Source organism: Pleurodeles waltl, chromosome 6 (assembly GCF_031143425.1).
Source record: "Pleurodeles waltl isolate 20211129_DDA chromosome 6, aPleWal1.hap1.20221129, whole genome shotgun sequence".
Taxonomy (NCBI): Eukaryota; Metazoa; Chordata; class Amphibia; order Caudata; family Salamandridae; genus Pleurodeles; species Pleurodeles waltl.
This window is the reverse complement of record NC_090445.1, coordinates 1,429,675,042-1,429,702,645: the sequence shown is the minus strand read 5'-3', so window position 1 is coordinate 1,429,702,645 and position 27,604 is coordinate 1,429,675,042. Positions and strand designations below refer to the sequence as shown.

Below are 27,604 nucleotides of genomic sequence, written 5' to 3'. Positions count from 1 at the left end.
TTTTCTTGTAGAATGGGCTACTCCGAAAGCAGCTCCAAGGTAGAAGTCTCCGACTTTCAGCTCAGTAACGAAACTGATGTGGGAAGCTGTTTGCTTGGTGCCGAATGGTCATCTGACTGTATTCTTCGGGTCTGACCATGGCTGGCTGGCAGTGGTGGACCGAAGACCAGTGCAGAAGTCTTTTTAATTGTCTTTGGGTGATGGGAAGGAGCTGATGTACTCCGGTACTTCGCTGGCGGGACTGGCTGTCTAAATCGGAATCTTGATCCGAGTCTGCGATGGAAACTGTCACCTGGTGTGCTAATTCTTCTTGTGTGTATTCATCCCCGAAGATGTCGAGCATATGTTCTGACGACCTGGATGCTATCACCATCAGACACGCTCTGGCAAGCATCACAGTTTTCTTCTCTGTGATCCGGAGAGAGACAGACATTTGGTGTGACACAGAGGGCAAAAGCGAAACTGAGTCCTAACATTGTTTGAGTTCAAGTAGGCCCAAAAAGGGCGAGATCACCCCTAAGGGCATGTAATCGACCCCGACGATTACAATCAGATCGACTATAAGATTGTAAAACTCGATACGATACCGACGTTTATAGAAAAGAACATCGAAGTTCAGATAGTATTGAACCGAGATCTACCGGAGCAAGAGGAAACACGTCCGAATCAGACGGTGGAAAGAAAACAATCTAACAAAGGACTTGATACCCATGCACACTATCACAGAGAGGAGGAGTCACTCGATATTGTGACTCAAAACCCTTCTTCGAAGAAAAACAACTTGTAATACTCCGAGCCCAACACAAGATGACGGACTTATGCAAAGATGTGTATCTAAAGCTCCACATGCTTTCGAACATATATATATATATATATATATATATATATATATATATATATATATATATATATATATATATATATATATATATATATATAATGTCACTTACCCAGTGTACATCTGTTCGTGGCATGTTCCGCTGCAGATTCACATGCTGTGCACTGTTCCTGCCATCTAGTGTTGGGCTCGGAGTGTTACAAGTTGTTTTTCTTCGAAGAAGTCTTTTCGAGTCACGGGACCGAATGACTCCTCCCTTTCGGCTCCATTGCGCATGGGCATCGACTCCTTCTTAGACTGTTTTCCCGCATAGGGTAAGGTAGGAGTGGTAGAATGAGAATAGTAAAGATGTCCATGCAATGGAATAGATATGTATGTACATAGTTTAGTCTAAAGGAATGTTTATTTACATATATATATATACACAGTTTTCTAATTGCAACTTAAACAGCTACAGGCTCCCGGGGAGGTGGGAGGGTGCATGTGAATCTGCAGCAGAACATGCCATGAACAGCTGTACACTGGGTAAGTGACATTTTCCGTTCGATGGCATGTGTAGCTGCAGATACACATGTTGTGCATAGACTACAAAGCAGTAATCCTCCTAAAAGCGGTGGTCAGCCGGTAGGAGTTGAATTTGTTTGAAATAATGTTCTTAGTAGAGCCCGTCCTACTGTGGCTTGTTGTGTTGCTATCACATCTACACAGTAGTGTTTGGTAAATGTATGAGGTGTGGACCAAGTGGCTGCCTTACAAATCTGTCATTGGTATGTTACCTAGAAAGGCCATTGTTGCTCCTTTCTTCCTAGTGGACAGTGGACAGTGGTGGCTCGTGACTGAAAGCAGTGGTGGGGCACAAATACAAGACGGAATTGCACCTTGTGAGAGAGTCTCACTACCCACGTATTTCCATTCACCTACTCACTCACTGCCTTTGGTCACCTACCCATTTACTCATCCACATTGTCATCCACTGCCATTCACACAACTCTTATACACAGACACCCACATTTTCTCAGCCACTCTATCAAGCCCTGCAAACACATTCAAACAAACACACATTGCCTCACCCATCCAGTATCCAGCAGTTTCAGTGATAAAAGGTACACGTTTATTTGAGCTGCAGATTACATGTTTAATATAACATATCACGCCAGTCTGCAGAAGAAATAAAACAATAACTAGCCATGATAAATTGCTGGAACCATTACTGCCTTTGAGAGACAAAATCACCTACAGAGGTGGTGAAAGGAGAGGAGAGCTGAGAGGACAGATTTTTTTCTTATTGTCTGTAAAAAAGATAGAGCTCCAACTTACTTGTGTGCAGGGTTGTCTTTGGTATATTTATGACTTGATGTCTTCAGGTCAAACTCCTGTCTCCCAGAGAGCCCTGGATGGAGTTATTTATTGTATTTATTCCATTTCTCTGCCACAGACTGCTTATAATGCAGGAAAAGGGGATTTTCTTTGTGCAATGCCACATTATTTTAATAAAATGTGACCTCTGATACGTAGACCCTTCTGATCACACCCCACCATTTGAGTAAATAGGAAAGGGTGGAGAATAATATCGGAGTGACATGAAGTTTTCAGAAACCCGGGCTGAACAAAAAATGCTCCAGGCTGTTTACTATCAGGGCTTCTGGTGGAGATGGAGATAAGCTAGGGACGTCACTGCGTTATGAGAAAACATAAGGGCTTTGCGTGGGCAAGCCCTGTCAGCCCTACTGTGCAGCTTTTAGCCACATACTGACGCAGGCGCAGTGGGGCATTTCAAAGTGCACAACTTTCACTCGGAAAATGTTGTGCATAAAATGTTTTACTTTCAACATGTAATTAAATATATGCTTCACTAGAGAGGCCAGAAAAGGCTAGGGGTGCAGCCCCTTAGCCCTTGAACACCAGCCGCCCCTGTTAGTGGAGTGTGCTTTTGGTGTAATGAGTAGTTCTCTTTTAGCTTTTAGGTAACAAGTCTGTATGCATTTAACTATCCATCTGGCTATACCTTGTTTGGATATAGGGTTACCAGCATGGGGTTTTTGGAATGCGACAAACAATTGTTTAGTTTTCCGAAATGGTTTTGTTCTGTCTATATAGTACATTAGAGCTCTTTTTATGTCTTAAGTATGCAGTGCTCTTTCTGCTACTGAGTCTGGCTGTGGGAAGAAGACTGGAAGTTCCACTGTTTGGTCTAAATGAAACGGTGAAATGACCTTTGGTACAAATTTTGGATTTGTGCAGAGAACCACTTTGTTTGTGTACTTGTATAAAGGGTTCTTCAATAGTGAAAGCCTGTATTTCGCTAACTGTTCGTAGTGAGGTGATAGCCTCTATAAATGCTACTTTCCAAGTTAAGAATTGGATTTGACAAGAATGCATGGGTTCAAAGGGTGGGCCCATGAGTCGTGTAAGTACAATATTAAGATTCCACTAGGGTACCGGTGGTGTTCTTGGCAGTATGATCCGCTTTAGTCCTTCCATGAAGGCTTGAATAACTGGTATTCTAAATAGTGATTTTGTGTTTAATCTGCAAGTAAGCAGAGATTGCAGTGAGATGAATTTTGATGGAAGAAAAAGCGAGATTTTCTTTTTGTAGGTGTAGTAAATAACCCACAATGTTTTGTATGGAGGCATCTACAGGTGTGATTTTGTTTGCTTGGCAGTAGAAAACAAACCTTTTCCATTTATTAGCATAGCAATGCCTTGTGGTAGGTTTTCTTGCCTGTTTAATGACTTCCATACACTCATTTGGAAGATTTAGATAGCCAAACTCTAAGACTTCAGGAGCCAGATCGCTAGGTTGAGCGTTGCTGGATTGGGGTGTCTGATCTGTTGTTAACTGATCTGGTCTGTTTGGAAGTTTGATGTGAGGTACTACCGAGAGGTCCAATGGTGTGGTGTACCACGGTTGGCATGCCCACGTTGGTGCTATGAGTATTAGTTTGAGTTTGTTTTGACTCAGTTTGTTGACTAGGAAAGGAATGAGTGGGAGAGGGGGAAAAGTGTAAGCAAATATTCCTGACCAATTGATCCATAGAGCATTGCCCTTGGACTGAGGGTGCGGGTACATGGACGCGAAGTTTTGGCATTTTGCGTTTTGTTTTGTTGCGAACAGATCTATGTCTGGTGTTCCCCAGTGGTGAAAGTATTGTTGTAGAATCTGGGGATGTATCTCCCACTTGTGAGTTTGCTGGTGATCTCGACAATCTGACAATTTTACTCTGGATTCGCCTACAAAGGTTTTGCACTTTGGTTCATTATTTCGTTTGGCTCCAGCAACCCACTTGGGGCAAAATGAAAAAATTGCAGGACCACCACAACCAGCATGCACTGCTCACTTGAGAGGCCCACTGTGGCGGACTGGTATTTAAAGAGACTTATCAGGTGCCTGTAATTAGACAAGCTGAAGCCATGCCGGTCTTTTCAGTAAGAAAGAAATGCCTGGAACACTTCCAGCACTGGCTGCACCTATGAGGGTGAAACACTTTTATATTTTTTTCTGCTGAAGAAAGGATTGACCTAGAAACACGTGTCCAGAGATGATTTTATAACTTAAGGCCTGGAATAATGAAACTGCTTAAAGAATTCACTGTGAGTTGCTGGCTTTGCTTTTTTTCCCCGTTTATATAACCTGTTGGGAGTGCGCTTTCACATGAGGACAACTTCGTTTTTTGAGAGAGATATTTATATTTATATATATACATATATATATATATATATATGTGTGTATATATACTTTTCTTCACTCTTTACCTCACCCTCCTGCAGGAAAACAATCTAACAAAGGACTTGCCCATGCACACTATCACCGAGAGGAGGAGTCACTCGATCTTGTGACTCAAAAAGATTCTTTGAAGAAAAACAACTTGTAACACATCCGAACCCAACACTAGATGGCAGACTTTTGCAAAGCATGTGAATCTACAGCACTACATGCCACAAATAGATGTCTACTGGGTAAGTAACATTTTACTTACTTGTGTCTGGTGGATGAAGGGCCAGTGGATGGCAATAAATGCCTTTTCCGCCTCCAACACTAGAAAGACTTGGGGATCCTCTTTATGAGCAACCGTCGACCTCCAATAATGGAAGCGCCTAAGATTTGAGTTTTGTAGACCTGCTGGGCATGAAGCCCGACTGGTCCTTATGGATAACGGGACAATCACCTTCAGTAGTCTGGATATTTAAAAGGTAGATGGGGTAATAGTAGCCACAGTTGTTCTAAGGCTTCCCATGCTTTTGTATCACCACCATGGTTGCACTCTGTAGGTTGGGCAGCAGTGCACTACGGTTCCCTGCCTTCTTAAAGATTCAAGAATATATGGGGCAAACCAGAGTATCTTTTGAAGAACTCCACGGAGGCCATATGGCCCCAGCGTCTTTCCTGCCTTCAGTTTTGTAATTATTGCCCTGATCTCCTCCAGGGTGGTATCGCCGTTGAGTGCCACGCGGTCGTCTAAGGGCCCCACTAGCAGAATGCTAGGTATTCCACGATACAGAGGGATATCTGTCATTGGGCAGGCCCTTATAGAGCAGGGTGTAGTAGCTGGCAAAGGCTTCTGCAATGGGAATATTGGCTTAGTGAGTATTCCCAGTTTCATCAGTGGGGCTATGTATCCAGCAGGACTCCATCTCACGTTTACTAATCCAGGCAAGCAACTTGCCCACCTTGTATTCAACATCATATAGGCAATGCTGTGTAGCCAGCAGTTGCCTGCGAACCTCCCCAAAAGCCAAGTTTTGATATTCCGTTCAGTGCACCTCAAGAGATCCCTGGTCATGGGGGACAGTTTGAGCTCTCCCAGGGAGCCCTCAAGGGCCTTAATCTAATGTTCCAGGCCTTCTTCCTCAGCCACCGCCCTGTCCTTCATACAGGCCAATACATTCTGCACTCCATCCCTGAATACTGTCTTATAGACCTCCCAGAACACAACCGCTGAATTCACTGTCCCCTTATTTTCTTGAAAATACAGCTCCGGATCAATCCAGAATTCATTAGCAAGCTCCTCTCCTTTCAGTTCCCATGAATACAGTTTCCAGTTTACTTCATGGAGAGACTCTCTGCACCCATTGCAGTTCAAAAGGGGTGTGAATTATCCAACAAGTCCTGAGCAAGGTATTCCAAAGCAAGCACCGCAGCCACGTCTTCCCCGGTGCAGAGATGTAGTCCAGCTAGGAGAAAACCCTATGAACACTGGAGAAATAAGAGTCGCCCTTGACCCAGAGATGATGCTGTCTTCAAAAGTAGCAAACTCCAGGGTATCCGCAAATCTTCCCAAGGTTGTAACTCCCGTTGGGGCAGCCGCCACCCTCAAATGATCTAAAGCAGAGAGCATGATATTGTTGAAATCCCCTCCCACGACTTGGATGGCTGCATCAGCCTCCAAGAGGATGGCCACAACTTTTTCTAGGACTGGCTGCTATAGGTGAGGGGGGGTGCACAGATGCTAATCAGGGTAACAGGAGTCCTCCCCGACAGTAAATAGACCCCAACATATCTCTCATTATGGTCTATCCATGTTCTGAACACTTGCAGCAGGTTTTTTTTTTTAAACCTGGAACGCAACTACCCTCAAGCTGGAGTTGTACCCTGCATGAGCCCAGTACCATGCCGGCTCCCCTGCCCACGAAGTAACATTGGATCCCCCTCAGGTGTGTCTCTTGGAGTATGACGATGTCAGGCTGCAAGCGCAGTATGTAATGCGTGACTAGACCTCGCTTCACCTTACTGTCTAACCCATTGACATTCTAGGACATTATAGAGTATGAACAGGATAGCCTATCCTACATCGTACGGTAACAGCTTGGCAGTGCCAATGTCACCATTCACAATCCTGGCAGGTGTGGTGTGCCCACGTGTTCCTCCCCATTCTCCCGCCCCAACCAAACTAAAACTATCTATAACCCTGCATGGGAGCCCTGCACACTCCCTTCCCAACCCCGTACCCGCCGCACCCTCTGCTGCCCCAAGTATAGGAACACATGTCACCTGGGCAACTACTCATGTGTGAAGCAAGAGAGGTAATTTCCCCACTTGCAAAACCTTAAACACCCAACTTCTACAGAGCGAAATGAGCAGAAGAGAAATTACACCCCTCCACCATTTAGAAAAGAATAGAAAGTGAAGATCCGACCCAGAAAGGCAGATAGATGAAGGAGAGGTGAAAGGGAGGCCACTGGACTCGAACCCAGTCCACGAACCCTCTCCTGCCCCCGTGTGTCTCCATATACCCCCCTCACCCAAGCTCTGTCAGAGGAAGCAGGACCCCCATGTAATAGGAAAGAGACATTTACCAGTGAAGTGATCCGAGCAGTCTTGGCGATGGCCACAACAACTTGCCCCTTTGGCCCACGCCAGGCATAGAAGGGCAAGTGTTGCACTTAGAAACTCTCACATCAGGTCAGGCAGGTCCAAACAAAAAAGGCGGTGTACAAACAGCCCCTCTTGGGCCAAACAATTGGGCTTGCTTAGTCTCCAGGTTTGGCGTGTCCTCCACCGCCTCAGAGCCACTGTCTGCCAACGTTGCTGAAGTAACCGCCTCCACAAGTGCGCTGGCTTTCTCCCTCTCCTGCCATGGTCTCCATGCCCAGAGTTCCGCCCTGTTTCACCACCTCTTGGGTGTCCGATCTCTGTCTGTACCTGACTCTTAGATGTTTTGGTGTCCCGTTCTGGCATCCTGACCAGGGAGACGACTCTCTTCACAGACCTCCTGCCAATCCCACACATCTTCCAGGCTGGTGAAGAAGTGTGCATGACCTTCAATTTTGCAGGGTAAAGCAGCATGTAAGGGAGCACTCGCCTCTCCCTCCCCTGCCACCAACCCTCCCCACTCCCCAAAGGAAAAAAAAGTCTGACTCTGATGGTGAACAAGTTGTGTGTAGTCAGGAAAGATACGAATCACATGATTGTTGAACATCAGGTCTCCCTGCCTTCTGACCTTCTGGCCAGTGGCATCCCTGATCCTGTAATTAAGGAGTTTTACTTTTATTATCTGAGGTGGGGGTGGCAGGGGGCCGATGTGCCCTATTCACTAGGAAACCCGGGGACAGGGTGGTCTCCACAATATTTATTTTTTTACCCACTTTTCCAAGAATAGCCCGGGAACAGCACCCCCCCCCGCCCCTCCCTTTCAGGAAACCCCACAAAAGGTAATTACACCTCCTTGATCACCTTTCCACATCTTCAGCTCTCATTTCCAGCTTCTGCGTCTGTGACATGAGTGCTGCCACATGGGCTTAAGGGGCAATAGTTCCTCCTGCACCTGGCCAACTCTTTGTTCTTTTGCCAAGGGTCTTTCTGCATCTTTGCGGAGGTGTGCCCCAAGTAAGTTCACGTCAAGAGAAACTGAGTAGGTCTCAGCCTGGACATGACACTGGATGCCTCAAAAGCTGCCCATATCTTGGCTTCGGTAAGGCCCTGGGGCTTTTGGAGGCCTCCTCTAGCTTCACTTGGCGGACTCCCTGTGGGCCCAGTAGTGGTGAACTGGTCTGCTGGGCCCCACGCATTGCCCTGTCTCTGCTCATGTTGGGGCCAAGTAGGGGCACACCAGCAGCATCGCCCTGAGCAAAAGATTGCCAATGAGTGTCACACAGTGCCTCATTTCTCACTTCCCTGAAGTTTCTATGGCCCACAGGCTAAGTAACCCAGGGCCCGTGCGAAGATCTCACTTCCAGTGCAACTTTCCTTGGTTCCAACTATCCACCTCTCAGACCGGTTCAACGAGTCCCAGGTCACCCCCCTCCCCTCTGCAAGGTCTCACTTCCTTGAGCTCACAGCATAGCGCAGCAGACTCGTCTCCCTCATACAGAGTCTGCCATAGTGCCACCAGCTTCTGGGAGAGAGACAGAACAAGGGTCGGAGGGGGAGACAGACTCCAGTCGCTGTCCGCATTCAAGGGCCCGACCAAAGAGGCAAGGATGTATTTGAAGGGGAACGTCTGAGTCTCCGTGGGCACTGCGAGGGATGTCTTTCACTCCAGTCTGGCTGGAGGAGTCCAGAGCAGTCTCGCCACACTAGGGATCACACCTCTCCAGGGGACAAGGCAGGAGCCCCCCTCAGCTGATGCACACACATACTGATGCCCTTACTGTATCAATCTCAGGAGGCTGCCTGAACCGAGCCGAGGCACTGCAACAATCTCTGGGATACATTGGGCACCTCTTGTGTGATACAGAGGACCATGCCAGGATAAAGACACCGGCTTTGGGGGAATAATGACACACCTTGAAACATGTTGTGCTGGCAAAATAGTTTGTGTGCCAGTCGCACCTAGGTCTGGAGAAGGGAGCCTGTGCGTCTCTGCCAGTCTGGCCTTTAGCGTCTCAGGGACTAGACAGGGCCAGGTGCTTTGCTTCAGTCGCTGCCACAGTTTGAAGCAGGTTCCCACTAAAACAAAGCAGTTGGTCCCAAGGTGGGAGGTTAAGGGGGGCACCGCCGCGGGCTAATTAGAGGGCTGCTGTGTTGTATTAGACAACGCCTCTGGTTCAACAAAGGGCTACCCGGGCCAGGTCACACTCTCCGGCGTGAGCAACTTCTGCAAATCAGCCTGATTCTTCGCCCGAAGGCAGGGGTCGGCCCCAGTTATTGTCACAATGCCCTCAGACGTGCAGCGGCGGAGATCCGACCAGAGGGTGGAGCCCCACACCACAACAAGTGTATGGCCTCCAAAGTTGCACCAGTCGCACTGTGGAACGGCGACACACCGACTGGCTCTAAGCGCCGGATTCCGACCCCAAAGGCCTTGCCGCTAATCCGTAGTGATCCACCAAGAGTCAGAAGGCGGTGCGGGGGCCACGGATATCACAGGGTGGGAGGATGCCGCAGGATAATTCTGACGGGCCAGGAGGTCCAATTTAACACAGCCAGTCAGCCAAATTGCTGGCCATGCCCTCCTCTTTGGCTCTTTGTTTTTTTTAGTTTTTTTTTTACTATATTTTTTTATTTTAAACAAATGATAAACAGTGACATTGAGCTGGAAACACTTGCACTTGTTATGTAAGACCCAGTGTCCCAGAAGATGGACAGTACATTATTAGACATGATTCCCGCTATACTTGGGTGTAGCGGAGGGGTACCGCAATCATTCTGGTGTAGATGGTACACAGTCCCTTGGTTCTTGCAGGCCATAGATCTGACACCAGGGCCCCAGGATCTTACTAAATATCTTCAGGCAACCTCAGAGCCTATACAAGACCTTTTTGTCCGTCATATAAAGATCTATACCCATCTGGCAGTCCTCTATTATTGGCGATTCAGTGGCCCCCACCTGCGAGTGATATTCCTCTTGGCCACCACCAGACCCAGGTCACAAAAGAATCCTATTTTTTGGGATATCAATATCCAGGGAGATGCCCAGCAGCACAAATTTGGGATCTGCTGATAGGGATATGTTGAGGATACGACCCAATTAGTTTAATATTTTCTCCCACTGCTGATGGTCAATCGGGCAGTCCCATAGGAAATGTAGGAATGTTCCTGGCAGTGTATTACATCTCAGGCATTCCGACGACGCAGCTCTCCAAGATTCATGAATCATGACTCGATCATATGTTCTATGCATTATTTTTTTATTGGATAAGTCTCAGTCTTGTTTTTATAGCGACACCTCTAGGGTACATAAGGACCGTCTCCCATTCAGTATCATTTATTTCTCCCAGTTCCTTACCCCATGTTGCTCATAGTTTCTGGAGATTTTCCTGGACATTATTATTTATAGTTTTATATTTGTATGATATCGCTTTTTTGGGATTTTTTTCTTGGGGCAATCTGCTCTCTGGTGGGGCATACTCTGGAATGCCTGCTGCTTCTATTTCCTCCACTTGCCAGGCATGTCTCAGTTGCAAATATTTCTAATCTTGTGTGGAAGATAAGTGATAGTCTTGTTGAAGGGAGTCAAAGGGGATCAAAGGGGATCATAGGCACATTCTCCAGAAGGTCTCCCAGTTTAGCTATTCCTATGAGGTCCCATGACCGAACCCCTTTTAGTTTCCCAATTTCTCTAAAGCTCCGACCGAGCCAGTGTCATCGCGAACAAGCAAGGGGAGAGGCGGTAACCCTGCTTGGTACCCCGACCAATTGGAAAATCGGCCGACTGAACACCATTCACCCTGACCTTAGCTGAGGGCCCACTATAAAGGAGCCTTACTCAATCCTGCATTTCTGATGGATACAACTACCTGTGGATTCCTCACCTATTGAATACTCCCCTTGCGCCAGCATCTGACGAAAATCTTCTTCCTAGCTTCTGCACGTCGACGAGGACGTCACAATTGCCCACGCGACGCCGTCTGACGTCATACAGGCAATAAGAGGTCCTCGCCGACGTGCCGACGTCAGTTCCCTTTGTTCCGTGCCATTCGAACAACGGTTATTCTTCGAGGGAGCTACTGTTACTACTCGACGTAGTTACAGTTATTTTTGCTGTTTCTTCTTTGAGAAAAGAGAGAATGTTGCAGAGAAAATGGGCCTTTCTTCTAAAAAAGGCTTTTTCGTCATGTAGCATGGCTTTAAAATCCACAAATGCTACATGTATCTTAGGGAGATACATTTACGCCCTGATGGACGAAATAAAGTCGTCTCATACTGAAGTGCCTCAAGAGGTGATGAGCCTAGTTTCTGATGCTCAAGCAGCGGCAACCCAAGTAATTCAATCTGGACTGGATACGACTGACTCTGTAGCCAGGGCTATGGGTACTGCTGTTGCTACAAGGAGGCAAGCCTGGCTTCGTAGCTCTGGTTTCTCGTCTAATGTACAGCCAACCCTCTTGGACCTTCCCTTTGATGGGGATAAACTTTTTGGCTCCAAGGCGGACTCTGCCCTAGAGAGGTTTAAGGAGAGTAGAGCCACGGCGAAGTCTTTAGGCTTGCAGACCTCCTCTTCTGTTTCCTCCAGACTTTTTAGAAGGTTTAGGGGGTTTGGTCGTGGTTCCTCCTCCTCCTTTCGAGGCAGATTTCAGCAACAACCCGCCTCTGCTCTCTCCTACAGGGGGAGGGGGAGGGTCCGAACCAGGGGAGCCGCCCAGCAGCACTCTGCCTCTTCCTCTTCCTCTGGAGGGGTGCAGCATGGGAAGCAGCCTTAGCCTTCCACCAATCCCTTCTCACACCACTCCTGTAGGGGGGAGGTTATTGAACTTTCTCCGCAAGTGGGAGGTTATAACATCAGACTCCTGGGTCATCAGCATTGTGGGGAAAGGAGTTTCCTCCCCCCATCCCGCCCCGCCCATCCTACTGTTCAGAAGAGCATCTCCTGTTACTAGAACAGGAGGTTCAAGTCCTCCTTTCAAAAGGTGCGGTGGAGTTGGTTCCAGAGCAGGAGAGGGGTCAGGGTTGTTACTCAAGATACTTCCTGATCCCCAAGAAGGATGGTCGGTTGAGGCCAATCCTGGACCTGAGGATCTTGAATTGGTTCCTCAAACAGGAGAAGTTCAAGATGCTGACCCTAGCTCAGGTGCTTTTGGCGCTGAACGATGGAGATTGGATGGTGTCTGTCGACTTATAGGATGCTTACTTTCATATCCCAATACTCAAGTCGCACAGGAAGTATCTCCGGTTTGTGGTGGGGTCGCAGCACTATCAGTTTGCGGTCCTTCCGTTTGGTCTTCACAAAGGTGATGTTGGTGGTTGCGGCAGAGCTCAGAAGGAAGAGGATAGCAGTATTTCCTTACCTGGACGACTGGTTGATCAAAGCAAAGTCTCCAGAGCTCGTGTCGACATCACCTACAGTCGACAAACCAGTTGTTGTTCGACCTGGGTTTTTCAGTGAATATGCCCAAATCTCACCTAGAGCCCTCTCAGCGCCTCCTGTTCATAGGGGCAGTACTGGATACAACATTGAGTCGCGCCTTTCCTCCGCCTCAGCGGATTCAGGACATTGGTTCCAATGTTTCAAAGTGGAACGGTTGTTCCAGTCCTCAAGGTCCTACGTCTGCTCGGTCTGTTTGCGTCTTGCATTCTGCTGATCACTCATGCTCGCTGGCACTTGAGGGCTCTTCAGTGGTGCCTCCTGAAGCAGTGGTCTCAACACAAAGGGGATCTCGAGGGATCGGTAAAGATCTCCAGGGATGCTGCTGTGGATTTAAAATGGTGGATTGCGGACGGCAATCTTTCCCGAGGAAGGCCGTTCTCGCAACCTCCGCCGGTGACCACAGTATTAACGGATGCTTCCACTCTAGGGTGGGGAGCTCATCTGGGGGACCTGGAGATCAAAGGTCTTTGGTCTCCAGTGGAACAGATGTTTCATATAAATCTGTTGGAGTTGCGGGCGATACGTCTTGCACTCAAGGCCTTCCTCCCTTTCCTTCGCGGTCAGTCGGTTCAGGTCCTGACGGACAGTACTACCACGATGTGGTATATAAACAAACAGGGAGGAGTCGGGTCGTACCTTCTCTGCAGAGAAGCTCTGCGGCTATGGTCCTGGGCAAGGGACCATCGGATTTGCTTGGTAGCAAATCATCTGGCCGGAGTCTTGAATGTGCGTGCGGACAGTCTGTCGACATTTCTCGACCGACCACGAGTGGCGTCTCCATCTGGATCGAGTCCATTAAATCTTCCAGATGTGGGGATCCCTTGGATAGATCTGTTTGCCACTCGGGAGAACTTGCACTGCCCGTTATTCTGCAGCCTCCAGTATCTGGTACAAGGAGCATTGGGGGACGCGTTTCAGATGACCTGGCGCGACCAGTTGCTTAACACGTTTCCCCCCATACCTTTGATTCCTCGTGTTTTGAGGAAAATTCGCCAAGACAGGGCCCAAGTTATCTTAATAGCTCCAGATTGGCTAAGGAGGGTATGGTATTCGGATCTTCTCCAACTCTCTCTGTGCCCCCCGATCCGTCTCCCTCTCAGGGCAGACCTCCTCTCGCAGTCGCAGGGGCAGGTTTTACACCCCCACCTCCAGAGCCTGTACCTTCATGCCTGGAGATTGAACGGGGCAACCTGAATTCCTTTTCTCTCCCACTTGAGGTAGTGGATGTTATTTTATCGGCCAGGCGACACTCCACTAAATCTATCTACGCTAACATTTATTTAAATCCCCTATAGTACTGAGATTTTTAAAAGGTCTCATTAATAAATTTCCTCCCACTCCTTTTATTATGCCCCAGTGGGATCTAAACCTAGTCTTGACTTTTCTTATGGGCTTACCGTTTGAGCCTATGCATTCTTGCCCTTTAAGATTATTGGTTCTGAAGACTGTTTTCCTTGTTGCAATTACTTCAGCAAGAAGAGTGAGTGAGCTGCAGGCGCTATCTGTTAAACCCCCTTACACATCTTTTTATGGGGATAAGGTGGTTTTGAGGACCAAGGCTGCTTTCCTACCGAAGGTTGTTTCACCCTTTCATATGCCCCAACAATTACTCTTTCCTCGTTTTATCCTCCACCTCATCCTTCGAAAGAGGAAGAAAGACTACACCGCTTAGACCCGAGGAGAGCGCTAAGCTTCTATGTGGACAGAACGAAGGATTTCAGGTTGGAGGATCAACTCTTCATCAGGTATGTGGGAAAGAGGAGAGGAAGGGCAGTCCACAAGAGAACACTCTCCAGGTGGGTCATTCTTTGCATTAAACTGTGTTATTCTCTAGCAAAGAAGGAACCCCCTGATGGAATAAGAGCTCATTCCACCAGAGCTAAGTTGGCCTCTTCAGCCTTGGCTAGGGGTGTTCCTGTGGTCGACATCTGCAAGGCCGCAACTTGGTCATCCCTCCACACTTTTGCGTAGCATTACTGCTTGGATTCGGAGGTTAGGAGGGATGGCCATTTTGCACGGTCAGTGCTGCAGGATTTCTTGGTTTGACCATTTAGGCACCCTCCACCGAGTGCGGTACTGCTTTGGGACTCTATTCAATAGGTGAGGAATCCACAGGTAGTTGTATCCATCAGAAGAACGAGTTACTTACCTTCAGCAACAACTTTTCTGTTGGATACATTAGCTACCTGTGGATTCCTCACGGTCCCACCCGCCTCCCTGTTGCCTGTCTGGTCTAACCAAGTTATTCTTGGGTGTGCTCCTCTTGGTATTTGAGGGCTTGTACATATACTGTATATATTTATTTATGTATTTATTTATTTAAAAAATAAAAATAAAATTGAGTTTTTGGAATGATGTTTTTATTTTGGATGTTATTAAATATTGTTATTTGATTGATTGTCTCAATGGCCTAATAGTCTCAGGCACATAAAAAAATGTTGGTACTCACGTCGGCGAGGACCTCTTATTGTCTGGATGACGTCAGACGGCGTCGCGTGGGCAATTGTGACGTCCTCGTCAACGTGCAGAAGCTAGGAAGAAGATTTCCGTCGGATGCTGGCGCAAGGGGAGTATTCAATAGGTGAGGAATCCACAGGTAGCTAATGTATCCACCAGAAAAGTTGTTACTGAAGGTAAGTAACTCGTTCTTTAGGGCCAAAACCATATGTTCGGTGGCATGTGTAGCTGCAGATACACATGTTGTGCATAGTCCGCCGTCTGGTGTTGGGTCGGAGTGTTACAAGTTGTTTTTGTTCGAAGAAGTCTTTTCGAGTCCCGAGACCGAGGGACTCCTCCTCCTTTGTTCCATTGCGCATGGGCGTCGACTCCATGTTAGATTGTTTTTTTTCCGCCATCGGGTTCGGACGTGTTCCTTTTCGCTCCGGGTTTCGGGACGGAAAGATAGTCTTAACTTCGGAAAACTACATCGGTATTGTTTTGCTCGGTATCGGGTAAGAATAGAATCGACACCGAATCGTGAAGAGCTCCGGTAGCCCTTCGGGGTAATTTCGATCCCCCGTCTGGGCCTGGTCGGCCCGACCGCCTGTAACATCGACACTGATGGAACGGACCCCGTTCCGATTCTGTCCTAAATGCCACAATAAATATCCATATACAGACCAACATTTGGTCTGTAACTTGTGCCTGTCGCCCGAGCACAAGGAAGAAACGTGTGAGGCCTGTCGTGCGTTTCGGTCCCGAAAAACGCTCCGTGACCGGCGAGCCAGAAGATTGCAGATGGCGTCCACGCCGACAGGACACCGAGAGTTCGAGGGACAAGGAGAAGAAGAGGAAGCCTTCTCCATCCATGAATCGGACTCGGAGGAATTCGACGTCGAAGAAACCGTGAGTAAGACGTCGAAGCAAGCACCACACAAGAAAACAGACAAGGCCCAGGGGACGCCACTGCCAACAGGCCATGGCTCAACCCATAAAGTAGGTGACCGTCCATCGGCACCGAAAAAGGCTGAACTGGTGCCGAGATCGTCCGACTCGGGTCGAGACACAGGCACGCAGCAATCTCGGGACCGAGAAAGTGCTGCCGAAAAAGATCGACGCCGAGACAGCGGAACCGAAGCTGCTCGACGCAGAGACAGCGGCACCGAGGAAGATCGACACCGAGAAAGCTCGACGCCGAAAAAGAAAAAATTCTCCTCGGAGCCGAAAACAAGCAGAGACACAGTTTCGGTGCCAAAACGACCAGCAACCGAACCAACTGCCAGCTCATATACAGAGGAACAATCACTGTCCTCTCAAATGCGCAAACACATATTTGAAGAAGAGTTACAGACCACTGATGTAGACCACACACAAAAGCGGATCTTCATTCAAAGTGGGACAGGGAAGATCAGCACTCTTCCCCCAATCAGGAGAAAAAGGAGACTCGAGTTCCAAACACAAGAACAAACACCACAAAAAATGGTGAAGAAGGTAACTCCGCCACCCTCTCCTCCACCTGTAACTCACACATCACCAGCACAGACTCCGTCACATTCACCGGCTCATACCACCATGAGCCAAGACGACCAGGACGCTTGGGACCTATACGACGCCCCAGTATCAGACAATAGTCCTGAGTCGTACCCTACCAAGCCCTCACCACCTGAGGACAGCACAGCGTATGCACAGGTGGTAGCTAGGGCAGCAGAATTCCATAACGTGTCGTTACACGCAGAACCTGTCGAGGATGACTTCCTTTTCAACACCCTCTCCTCCACCCATAGCTCCTACCAAAGCCTACCTATGCTTCCAGGAATGCTAAGGCACGCAAAGCAGATCTTCAAAGAACCTGTCAAAAGTAGAGCGATTACTCCAAGGGTGGAGAAAAAATATAAAGCACCGCCCACGGACCCTGCTTTTATCACCTCACAACTGCCACCAGATTCAGTCGTGGTAGGGGCAGCTTGCAAGAGAGCCAACTCGCACACATCAGGCGATGCACCACCTCCAGATAAAGAGAGCCGCAAGTTCGACGCAGCTGGGAAAAGGGTCGCAGTACAAGCTGCAAACGAGTGGCGCATCACGAACTCTCAGGCGCTCCTAGCGCGATATGATAGAGCCCATTGGGACGAGATGCAGCATCTCATCGAGCATCTACCCAAAGAATTTCAAAAACGGGCAAAACAAGTGGTTGAGGAGGGACAAAACATCTCCAATAACCAAATACGCTCCTCTATGGACGCAGCGGACACAGCGGCAAGAACAATAAATACCGCAGTAACCATAAGAAGGCACGCATGGTTGCGCACATCTGGCTTTAAACCGGAAATACAGCAAGCAGTGCTCAATATGCCGTTCAATGAACAACAATTGTTTGGACCCGAAGTGGACACGGCAATTGAGAAATTAAAAAAGGACATGGACACAGCCAAGGCCATGGGCGCACTCTATTCCCCGCAGGGCAGAGGCACTTTCGGCACCTTCCGCAAAACAACCTTCAGAGGGGGGTTTCGGGGTCAAGCCACACAAGCCAGCACCTCACAATCTACACCGTCTACCTACCAGGGACAGTACCAAAGGGGAGGCTTTCGGGGCCAGTATAGAGGAGGACAATTCCCTAGAAACCGGGGAAAATTTCAAAGTACAAAAACCCCTGCAACCAAACAGTGACTCACAAGTCACTCAACCCCTTCACACAACATCAGTGGGGGGAAGACTAAGTCAGTTTTACAAATCTTGGGAGGAGATAACAACAGACACTTGGGTCTTAGCAATTATCCGACATGGTTATTGCATATAATTTCTCCAACTCCCTCCAAATGTCCCACCAAAAACACAGAATATGTCAAAACAGCATTTATACCTTCTAGAACTAGAAGTTCAAGCATTACTGCTAAAGGACGCAATAGAATTGGTACCATGTACACAAATAAACACAGGAGTTTACTCACTGTACTTTCTAATACCAAAAAAGGACAAAACACTGAGACCAATCCTAGATCTCAGAACACTAAACACCTACATCAAATCAGAACACTTTCACATGGTCACGCTACAAGACGTGTTACCACTGCTAAAGCAACAAGACTACATGACAACCTTAGATCTAAAGGACGCATATTTCCATATACCGATACATCCCTCGCACAGGAAATACCTAAGGTTCGTATTCAAGGGAATACATTACCAATTCAAAGTGTTGCCGTTCGGTATCACAACCGCACCAAGAGTATTTACAAAATGCCTAGCAGTAGTAGCTGCACACATCAGAAGGCAGCATATACACGTATTCCCGTACCTAGACGATTGGCTAATCAAGACCAACTCCCTCACAAAGTGTTCACACCTCACAGATTATGTCATACAAACCCTCTACAAACTCGGTTTCTCCATCAACTATACAAAATCTCACATTCTGCCGTGCAAAACACAGCAATACTTAGGAGCGACAATCAACACAACAAAGGGAATAGCCACTCCAAGTCCACAAAGGGTTCAAAATGTTCACAAGGTTATACAAGCCATGTATCCAACACAAAAGATACAGGCAAAGATGGTATTAAAACTCCTAGGCATGATGTCCTCATGCATAGCCATTGTCCCAAACGCAAGACTGCACATGAGGCCCTTACAACAGTGCCTAGCATCACAGTGGTCACATGCACAGGGTCACCTTCTAGATCTGGTGTTGATAGACCGCCAAACATACATCTCGCTTCTATGGTGGAACAGTATAAATTTAAACAAAGGGTGGCCTTTCCAAGACCCAGTGCCACAATACGTGATAACAACAGATGCTTCCATGACAGGGTGGGGAGCACACCTCAATCAACACAGCATCCAAGGACAATGGGACGTACATCAAACAAAGCTGCATATAAATCACCTCGAATTGTTAGCAGTATTCCTAGCGTTGAAAGCATTTCAACCCATCATAACCCACAAATACATTCTTGTCAAAACAGACAACATGACAACAATGTATTATCTAAACAAACAGGGGGGAACACACTCGACACAGCTGTGCCTCCTGGCACAAAAGATATGGCAATGGGCAATTCACAACCACATTCGCCTAATAGCACAATTTATTCCAGGGATCCAAATTCAACTAGCAGACAATCTCTCTCGAGATCACCAAAAGGTCCACGAATGGGAGATTCACCCCCAAATTCTAAACACTTACTTCAAAATTTGGGGGACACCTCAAATAGACCTATTTGCAACAAAGGAGAACGCAAAATGCCAAAACTTCGCATCCAGGTACCCACACAGGCAGTCTCAAGGCAATGCTCTATGGATGAACTGGTCAGGGATATTTGCGTACGCTTTTCCCCCTCTCCCTCTCCTTCCATATCTAGTAAACAAATTGAGTCAAAACAAACTCATACTAATAGCACCAACATGGGCAAGACAACCTTGGTACACAACACTACTAGACCTGTCAGTAGTACCCCATGTCAGGTTGCCCAACAGACCAGATCTGTTAACACAACACAAACAACAGATCAGGCATCCAAACCCAGCATCGCTGAATCTAGCAATCTGGCTCCTGAGATCCTAGAATTCGGACATTTAAACCTCACCCAAGAATGTATGGAAGTCATAAAACAAGCTAGAAGACCATCCACTAGACACTGCTATGCAAGCAAATGGAAAAGATTTGTTTGCTACTGCCATAATAATCAAGTTAAACCATTACATGCATCTCCAAAGGATATAGTGGGATACTTGCTACATTTACAAAAATCAAATCTAGCCTTCTCTTCCATAAAGATACACCTCGCAGCAATATCTGCATACCTGCAAATTACCCATTCAACTTCACTATTTAGGATACCTGTCATTAAAGCGTTTATGGAAGGCCTGAAAAGAATTATACCACCAAGAACACCACCTGTTCCTTCATGGAACCTCAACATCGTCTTAACAAGACTCATGGGCCCACCTTTTGAACCCATGCACTCTTGCGAAATGCAATTCTTAACGTGGAAGGTTGCATTTCTCATTGCCATCACATCTCTAAGAAGAGTAAGTGAAATTCAGGCATTTACTATACAAGAACCTTTTATTCAAATACACAAAAATAAGGTAGTCCTAAGAACCAATCCAAAATTTTTACCAAAAGTTATTTCACCGTTCCACTTAAATCAAACGGTAGAACTACCAGTGTTCTTCCCACAGCCAGACTCAGTAGCTGAAAGGGCACTACATACATTAGACATCAGAAGAGCACTAATGTACTACATTGACAGAACAAAAGAAATTAGGAAAACAAAACAACTGTTTATTGCATTTCAAAAACCTCATACAGGAAACCCAATATCAAAACAGGGTATAGCCAGATGGATAGTTAAGTGCATCCAAACCTGCTACCTTAAAGCAAAGAGAGAATTGCCCATTACACCAAGGGCACATTCAACCAGAAAGAAAGGCGCTACCATGGCCTTCCTAGGAAACATTCCAACGAACGAGATATGTAAGGCAGCCACATGGTCTACGCCTCACACATTTACTAAGCACTACTGTGTAGACGTGCTATCCGCACAACAAGCCACAGTAGGTCAAGCCGTACTAAGAACTTTATTTCAGACTACTTCCACTCCTACAGGCTGAGCCACCGCTTTTGGGGAGATAACTGCTTACTAGTCTATGCACAACATGTGTATCTGCAGCTACACATGCCACCGAACGGAAAATGTCACTTACCCAGTGTACATCTGTTCGTGGCATTAGTCGCTGCAGATTCACATGTGCCCACCCGCCTCCCCGGGAGCCTGTAGCCGTTTGGAAGTTATCTTCAACATTTGTACATTTGTAAAGATATTACTTAAACCTTAGTTGGTACATACTTATTCATTACATTGCATGGGCACTATTACTAACATACACAACTCCTATCTCACCCTCTGCGGGGAAAACAATCTAACATGGAGTCGACGCCCATGCGCAATTGAACAAAGGAGGAGGAGTCCCTCGGTCTCGGGACTCGAAAAGACTTCTTCGAACAAAAACAACTTGTAACACTCCGACCCGACACCAGACGGCGGACTATGCACAACATGTCAATCTGCAGCGACTAATGCCACGAACAGATGTACACTGGGTAAGTGACATTTTCCTTCTTCAACACCTGCTCCAGAAAGGGCCAGTGGACTGCGTCATACACTTTTTCAGCATCTAATGCCAGGAGGCTGTGTGGTCCCCTTGATGACGGACTGTCTCCAGCCAATTATATAGGCGATGCAGATGAAGTCTGGTCGACCTCTGTGCCATGAAACCAGATTGATCATTTTAGATTAGGGGGCTTATGACTTTGTTCACTCTTGTAGGCAGTTTTAATGCCAATATTTTAGTTTCTATATTTAAGAGCGACATTGGGTGGTTTGAGCCACAGTTTTTATGGAGTTTCCATGGGTTGTGTATTACCACTATTGTGGCCTTCCGAAGATCTGGGGTAGGCTTTCTTCTTTCTTAGCATCTTGATATAATTTCAACATATGTGAAGTCAAGATGGAAGAGTTACTCTTAAAAACCAACTCTGCTGGTATACCATTAGGGATGGGAACTTTTCCTATCTGCAATCTGACTATGGCCAATTGGACCTCCATTAGAGTAATATCCTGCGTCAACTCCCTGCTGTCCTCTGGTTGGAGTCTTGACATAGGGATGTCTGATGGTAGGATTCATTTTGCAAGTTATCAGCTAGTGGGGGCGCTTCCTGTAAGGTCTTGTGATATCTAGTGAATTCCTATGCTATTGCTATATCTGTGGTGTCGGCTGTGCCCTCCGCGTCCACAATAGTGTGGATCCGCCTGGTCTCCAACTCTCTTCTTCCTGGCAAGGCTAATATCTTGCTGCCTTATCTCCTGCATCATATAGTCTGTGCTCAGTAGCAAGAATTAGGGCTTTCATTTCCTTATCAGCCAGAGCGCTGTATTCTTTTTGAAGTAATGTAATACTGCGCATTGTCTGTGGATCCGCTATAGGATCCAGGTCCTTTTCTAGGGACAGCAACCTCTCCTCTATACTTTCCATTTCTTGTATTTCCTTTTTCCCTTTATGTACAATGATATTCTGTGCCCTGTCCCCAAGTACAGTTTTGTACACTTCCCACAAGACTATGGCTGAGTCAACTGAGGTTGCATTTTCTTTAAAATACAATTCAGTGTCAGTCCTCAATTCCTTTCTGATTTATGAGTCTCCGAATTCTCATGCATCGAGCCACCAGCTCACCCAATGACTTTCAAACTCAGAGTCCATCAGAGATCAAAGTGGGTGACTGGTCCGATATCCCTCTCGCCATGTAGGTGGCTGAGTCTATCACTGATGCACACAACTGAATTTCAAACCAGCTACACCATTTAAAGGTCTGGGTCAAAGATATAGGCCCTCATTCCGACATTGGCCGGCGGCGGTCGCCGCCGGCCTGTCGGGGGCTGCCAGAATACCGTTCCGCGGTCGAAAGACCGCGGCGGTGATTCTGACTTTCCCGCTGGGCTGGCGGGCGGCCGCCTTCAGGCCGTCCGCCAGCCCAGCGGGAAAGAGGCTTCCACGATGAAGCCGGCTCGGAATCGAGCCGGCGGAGTGGAAGCTGTGCGACGGGTGCAGTTGCGAAGCAGACAGTGAAATACATTTAGGGGCCCTCTTACGGGGGCCCCTGCAGTGCCCATGCCAGTGGCATGGGCACTGCAGGGGCCCCCAGGGGCCCCGCGACCCCCCCTACCGCCATCCGGTTCCCGGCGGGAGAACCGCCGGGAACTGGATGGCGGTAGGGGGGGTCGGAATCCCTTCGGCGGCGCAGCTAGCTGCGCCGCCTTGGAGGATTCCTATGGGCGGCGGTACACTGGCGGGAGACCGCCAGTGTTGCCGGTCCGACCGCGGCTTTACCGCCGCGGTCGGAATGCCCATTGGAGCACCGCCGGCCTGTCGGCGGTGCTCCCGCGGTCCTCCACCCTGGCGGTTTGAAACCGCCAGGGTCGGAATGAGGGCCATAGTCTGCTGCATTATACACCTCCAAAAGGAAGGTATTATATACACATCTATCTTCTATCATATATCTTCAACTAACCGCTGTTGCAGCATACATGCAAAACAGAGATAGCTGTTAAAAAAAATCCTTACTGTCCAGGCATTCAAAGAGGGTCTCAAAAAGGTAGCACCAGCCTGTTTTAAACCTTAACATAATTCTCACAAGACGTATGGTTCTGTCCTTTAGAACCCGTCCACCAACAGTTACTTTCCTGGAAGCTGGTTTCTTAGTAGCTGTAACGTTGCTCAGTTGCATCTTCTAGTGTAATGCAATCACTATTCAATAAGCGTTTGTTCAAGTGCACAAAGACACGGTGGTCTGTGGAGATAATCCAGAGTTCTTGTCCAGGGGTTTCACCTTTCTACTTCAACCAGCCTGTTGAGATCCCTGTATTTTTTCCCTAGATAGATTTGCTAGCAGAAAGAGGATTACACAAATTGGGCATCAAACGGGCTCATGTGTACTGTATATAGAGGACTAAGCTCTTCTGCAAAACTAAACAGCTCCTTGTAGCCTGTGCAAAACCTCATAAGAGGAATCCAATTTCCAAAGTAGACATTTCAAGGTGAATTGTAAGGTGCATCCAGAATTAGTACACTGAAGCTAAATGCGTACTCACTGTATTGCTTGCTAGCAAAGAAGAATTGTGTGATCAGGTCTTTGCATGTTCTGTGAGCTGCTCCACAAATGCCGCTATATCTGTGTCATATTGGAAGGAGACCTTAAGTAGTGGTGTAGTATTAACTAGACTCAAAGTGTTTGTTTCTCATGGTTGGCCTGTGGCCAAGGTCTTGAACAAAGACGTGTCTCCTTTTCGCCAGGCATCAGTGGAGTTATCAGAGGTTTTAAGGTGTCATGACATAATGGTTGTTCTTTTTTATGTTTGACACTTGTGAGTCATATAGCCATGAGGACAATAAAGAGCATAGGATAATGTTTCTGGTGGCCTAGTCTAGATAGGTGTGTTGAACAATACATTTGTAAATGCATGTCATGTGCTGGCAGTAGCAAGTCATATGTTATTGTTCCCATTCCTGTTTACGCCAACTCTCCCCACTGCCCAAGGAGTGTTCAAATGGCGGTGCATTCTTACTTTTGTTGGCCAGAAATTAAGTCTGTGAAAAATGCCAACAGTATAATGTTTGAGTTTCTGGAAACAGTTCGCCAGAGAGAGGATTCCTGATGAGATTGTCATTGACAATTGGAACCAGTTACCTACTGTGAACATGGGGATTTCATGGAGGACTTGGGGCTTCAAATACACTAAGGCCTTGTTGCATCATCCCAGAAATAATTGTTGAGCTGTGCAGTAGAGTCCTTAAAGATAATTTGCAGTTATCAATGGTGTTCAGGAGGTGAGTGAGGAAGTTGTTGAAGGCTATATACACCATGCTTAATGCTGATGTCTCACTTCACAGTTCTTAGAGGAGGGGTTCTTTAATCTAAGGTGTTAATGCCTAGAATGGGAAAGTATTCTGTGCCTGAGGATAAAGTGAGGAGAAGGGTGTCTGCCCAAATGAGATACTTTAAGAAGAATGGGCGAAAATGACCGCTGTCTGTGAGAGATTTGTTTAGTCAAATTGATGGGTGTTATTCCCAAAAGGGATGCCTAAATGTTCTGTTCCCATGCATGTGGTTGTTGTGAAGGAAAGGGTTGTGCCGTTGGAAGAGGGTAAGTGGTGAAACAAATAACTTTTTTCTGTAATAACAAGTGGATGTGTAGATATGCATTTGATTGGTTCTATATTGTGTCAGTAACATTCCAGTGCATGTTACTCTCTGTTGTATAGGTAACAAATGAAGTTACTGTGCCCAGGAAATGTCAAGATATTATCACCTAAACTTTTCTCTTTTGGAGCGGGCATAAAAAACATATACCCGTTAATATGGTCTTTATTTGTCCTCTTGACTCGACATTACTACTATTTTCTTTTTGTAATTTGTGTTCCATTTGTTGGGTTCTGGTCTTGTATGTGTGTTTGCATGACGGTGAAGACATGTTCAGTCTTAAGCATCTCTTAAGATGCATATGGAATTTAGAATTGGGATGTGCCATTTACTTATTGTTAGCTGATGGTTGAAGCCAATTTATCTAAGGGCCTCTGTCCTTTTCGTTGTGTAATGTGCACTTAGTAAAGACTTTAGTTCATGTAATAAAGACTTTAATTTTTCTCACCATTAAGTGCATCTTTTCAATTCCTTAACTATACATTTGCCTATTTCTTGGGGGAATAACTGCATTCACAGTGACAAAAGCCAATGGTCCTCACTGCCACCTGCATTCTTAATTTGTTTCTTCCTTTTTAATCTTTAGCTAGTTGCTTTCAATCCAGACATGTATTGCTGAAATATGGATGTGGTGATGATCACATTTTTTTTAAAAGAAATTACCAGCTGGGGCAACTTATATGAAAACACTATTGACCAGAAGGATCTCTTTAGCAACCCGACCCCCCCTCCCTTCCTTACTTTCTCCCATACCATGTCTTTACTTTATTCTAAAATGAACAACAATGCAGTATGCCTAGATTCTCTTATGGACCTGAAGCAGTCTGCAACAGAGGCCCTTATTCTATAGAAGGCAACCAGTCTCTTTGTATCTGATGCTACAGGTAGGTCTAACAGACAAGTTCTGGCATCACTTATATTGGACACCATCCTGAACCCCATACCGTCTTGTAACTAACACACACTGTTCTTTGTGGGCTAACCCCCTCCCCCAAAAAAGTGTCTGAAAGGTTGCCGGATTCAAGAAAATCACTGAGCTGAAGTAACTCATTATAATCATTATATTCTAAAACCTTGAAGGTAGGATGATTTCAGTGGTGGGGTATCTTGACATCTGAAGACATTGTAAAATTCCTATGGACACTCAGCATGCAAACTTGAGAAGGGCAGTTTTCTGCATCCACCATGTGAACCTCCATCTCAGTCACTTTAAAGTATACTAAGACTAATGTTGCCTATGGAATGAGTGAAAACTTGACTTTTCTAAGGTTAATTGTTGTGTACAATTTCATGTCCCTAATGCTTTTCTTTTAGCACTAGGAGGCGCCCTCCCGAAGTGAATACTTGTTATATTTTTTTTAAACAATATGGGAATCAAGTTTATATAACTGATTGTAAAACCATGACTGTAAGATGTAAATGGCTTTTGGTATGTATTTGCTAATGAAACCTATAATATCAATATTCTCTGCAACTTGTTTTCCTTAGCAAAAGGAACACATTTGGAAAAGACACAGAAAACACTTGCTTCTTTGTTATTTAAAAAATCTTTATCCTAAATAAGCTGCACTTTTTTTCCAGTCACTTGTGACCATCAGTGTGCCACCTTATCATCCCTCCGCAGCAGATGCTGTTTCCAGTTTCTGCTTAACTTGACCCAATGACTATATGTTGCATTAGTTGTACTACAACAGCAGTCATTTAACTGTAGTTTGCGGTAAAATGAGGAAGCGTGAATGATTGCTGCATAAAAATGTTCTGTCCGTACCAGTCTAAGTGCTAATCAGTACAGAGCCAGTAAAGGATATTACTTTTTTAGTTGTTCTGTTAGTGAGAAATATTTAAAAGGTAATTTGTGTAATGTCCTTTCCCTTCAGATCAATGGAATTGCACTAGATAATAAATCACTAACTGAGTGTGAAGCTCTGTTAAGAAACTGTCGGGATTCCCTCAGTCTCTCTCTCATGAAGGTAAGCAAAAATAAAAATAAAGCTCAGGCCCTCCTGGAATATCTTTCAAATGACTGTGGTGAGGGTTCCAGTCTACTTTAAACATGACATAACTTGATAAATCAATTCTGTAGTTAATTGCTAGCAAAATTTCTTATTGAGTTAAGCACTTGCCTTAGAAAAATGTATGGAACGTGTATGTCTCAAGCCCAAGCACTTAGAAGACCAAACCTTCATCTCTCTAAAAGAGGATAAATTGGGTGCCATTGACAAGGATACAAGGGTACGAGTAACACGTTTGATGCAGAACTTCAACATTACACTAAAGGTATCAGCTGTGATTTATTTTACACATAAAAGTGTGATAAATATGGGAATTCTATTTGTCCCATCTGCCTCAAATGATTATCTGAGGGTGATGCTGACTCATCTAAAGTGGAACGGGTAGTTTAGTGGCAGAACGGGCAATGTTTTTCTTTTAACTAGGGAATACTTTATTAACATGTAGAGAAACAGAACAAAAGAAGCTTATGTACAGGATGCTGAGGAAATTTATGCGACAGACAAAGCTTAGTGCCACCAGAGACTATAAATCTGTAGGAAGCTGGCCTGGTGTGTGGTGGGTACTCAAGGTACTTACACCTTATACCAGATCCAGGTATCTCCTCTTAGTGAAGTGTAGGCAGTGTCTAGAAGACAGGCTCTCTCGAGGTAGGTGGGGATTAGCAGCCAATGCTTATCTTGGAGACATGCAAAGGTCATGCAATACCCCCTGGCTTTTTGCCTTTTGTTGATGCCAGTTATGATTGAAAGTGTGCTGGGACCCTGCTAACCACGTCCCAGCACCAGTGTTCGTTCCCTAAACTGTACCTTT

At 46.3% G+C, this 27,604-nt stretch overlaps 1 protein-coding gene across 4 annotated transcripts in view; it reads left to right on the top strand.

Moving 5' to 3' along the window:
- Window positions 1-27,604, top strand: part of DLG5 (discs large MAGUK scaffold protein 5) — a 1,179,851-nt gene that overhangs the window by 403,131 nt on the left and 749,116 nt on the right. For all 4 annotated transcript variants that reach the window (XM_069240807.1, XM_069240806.1, XM_069240808.1 and 1 more), the window contains one exon: window positions 26,659-26,751. In XM_069240807.1, the coding sequence (XP_069096908.1) occupies window positions 26,659-26,751 (93 nt within the window). The remainder of the gene's footprint in view (window positions 1-26,658; window positions 26,752-27,604) is intronic.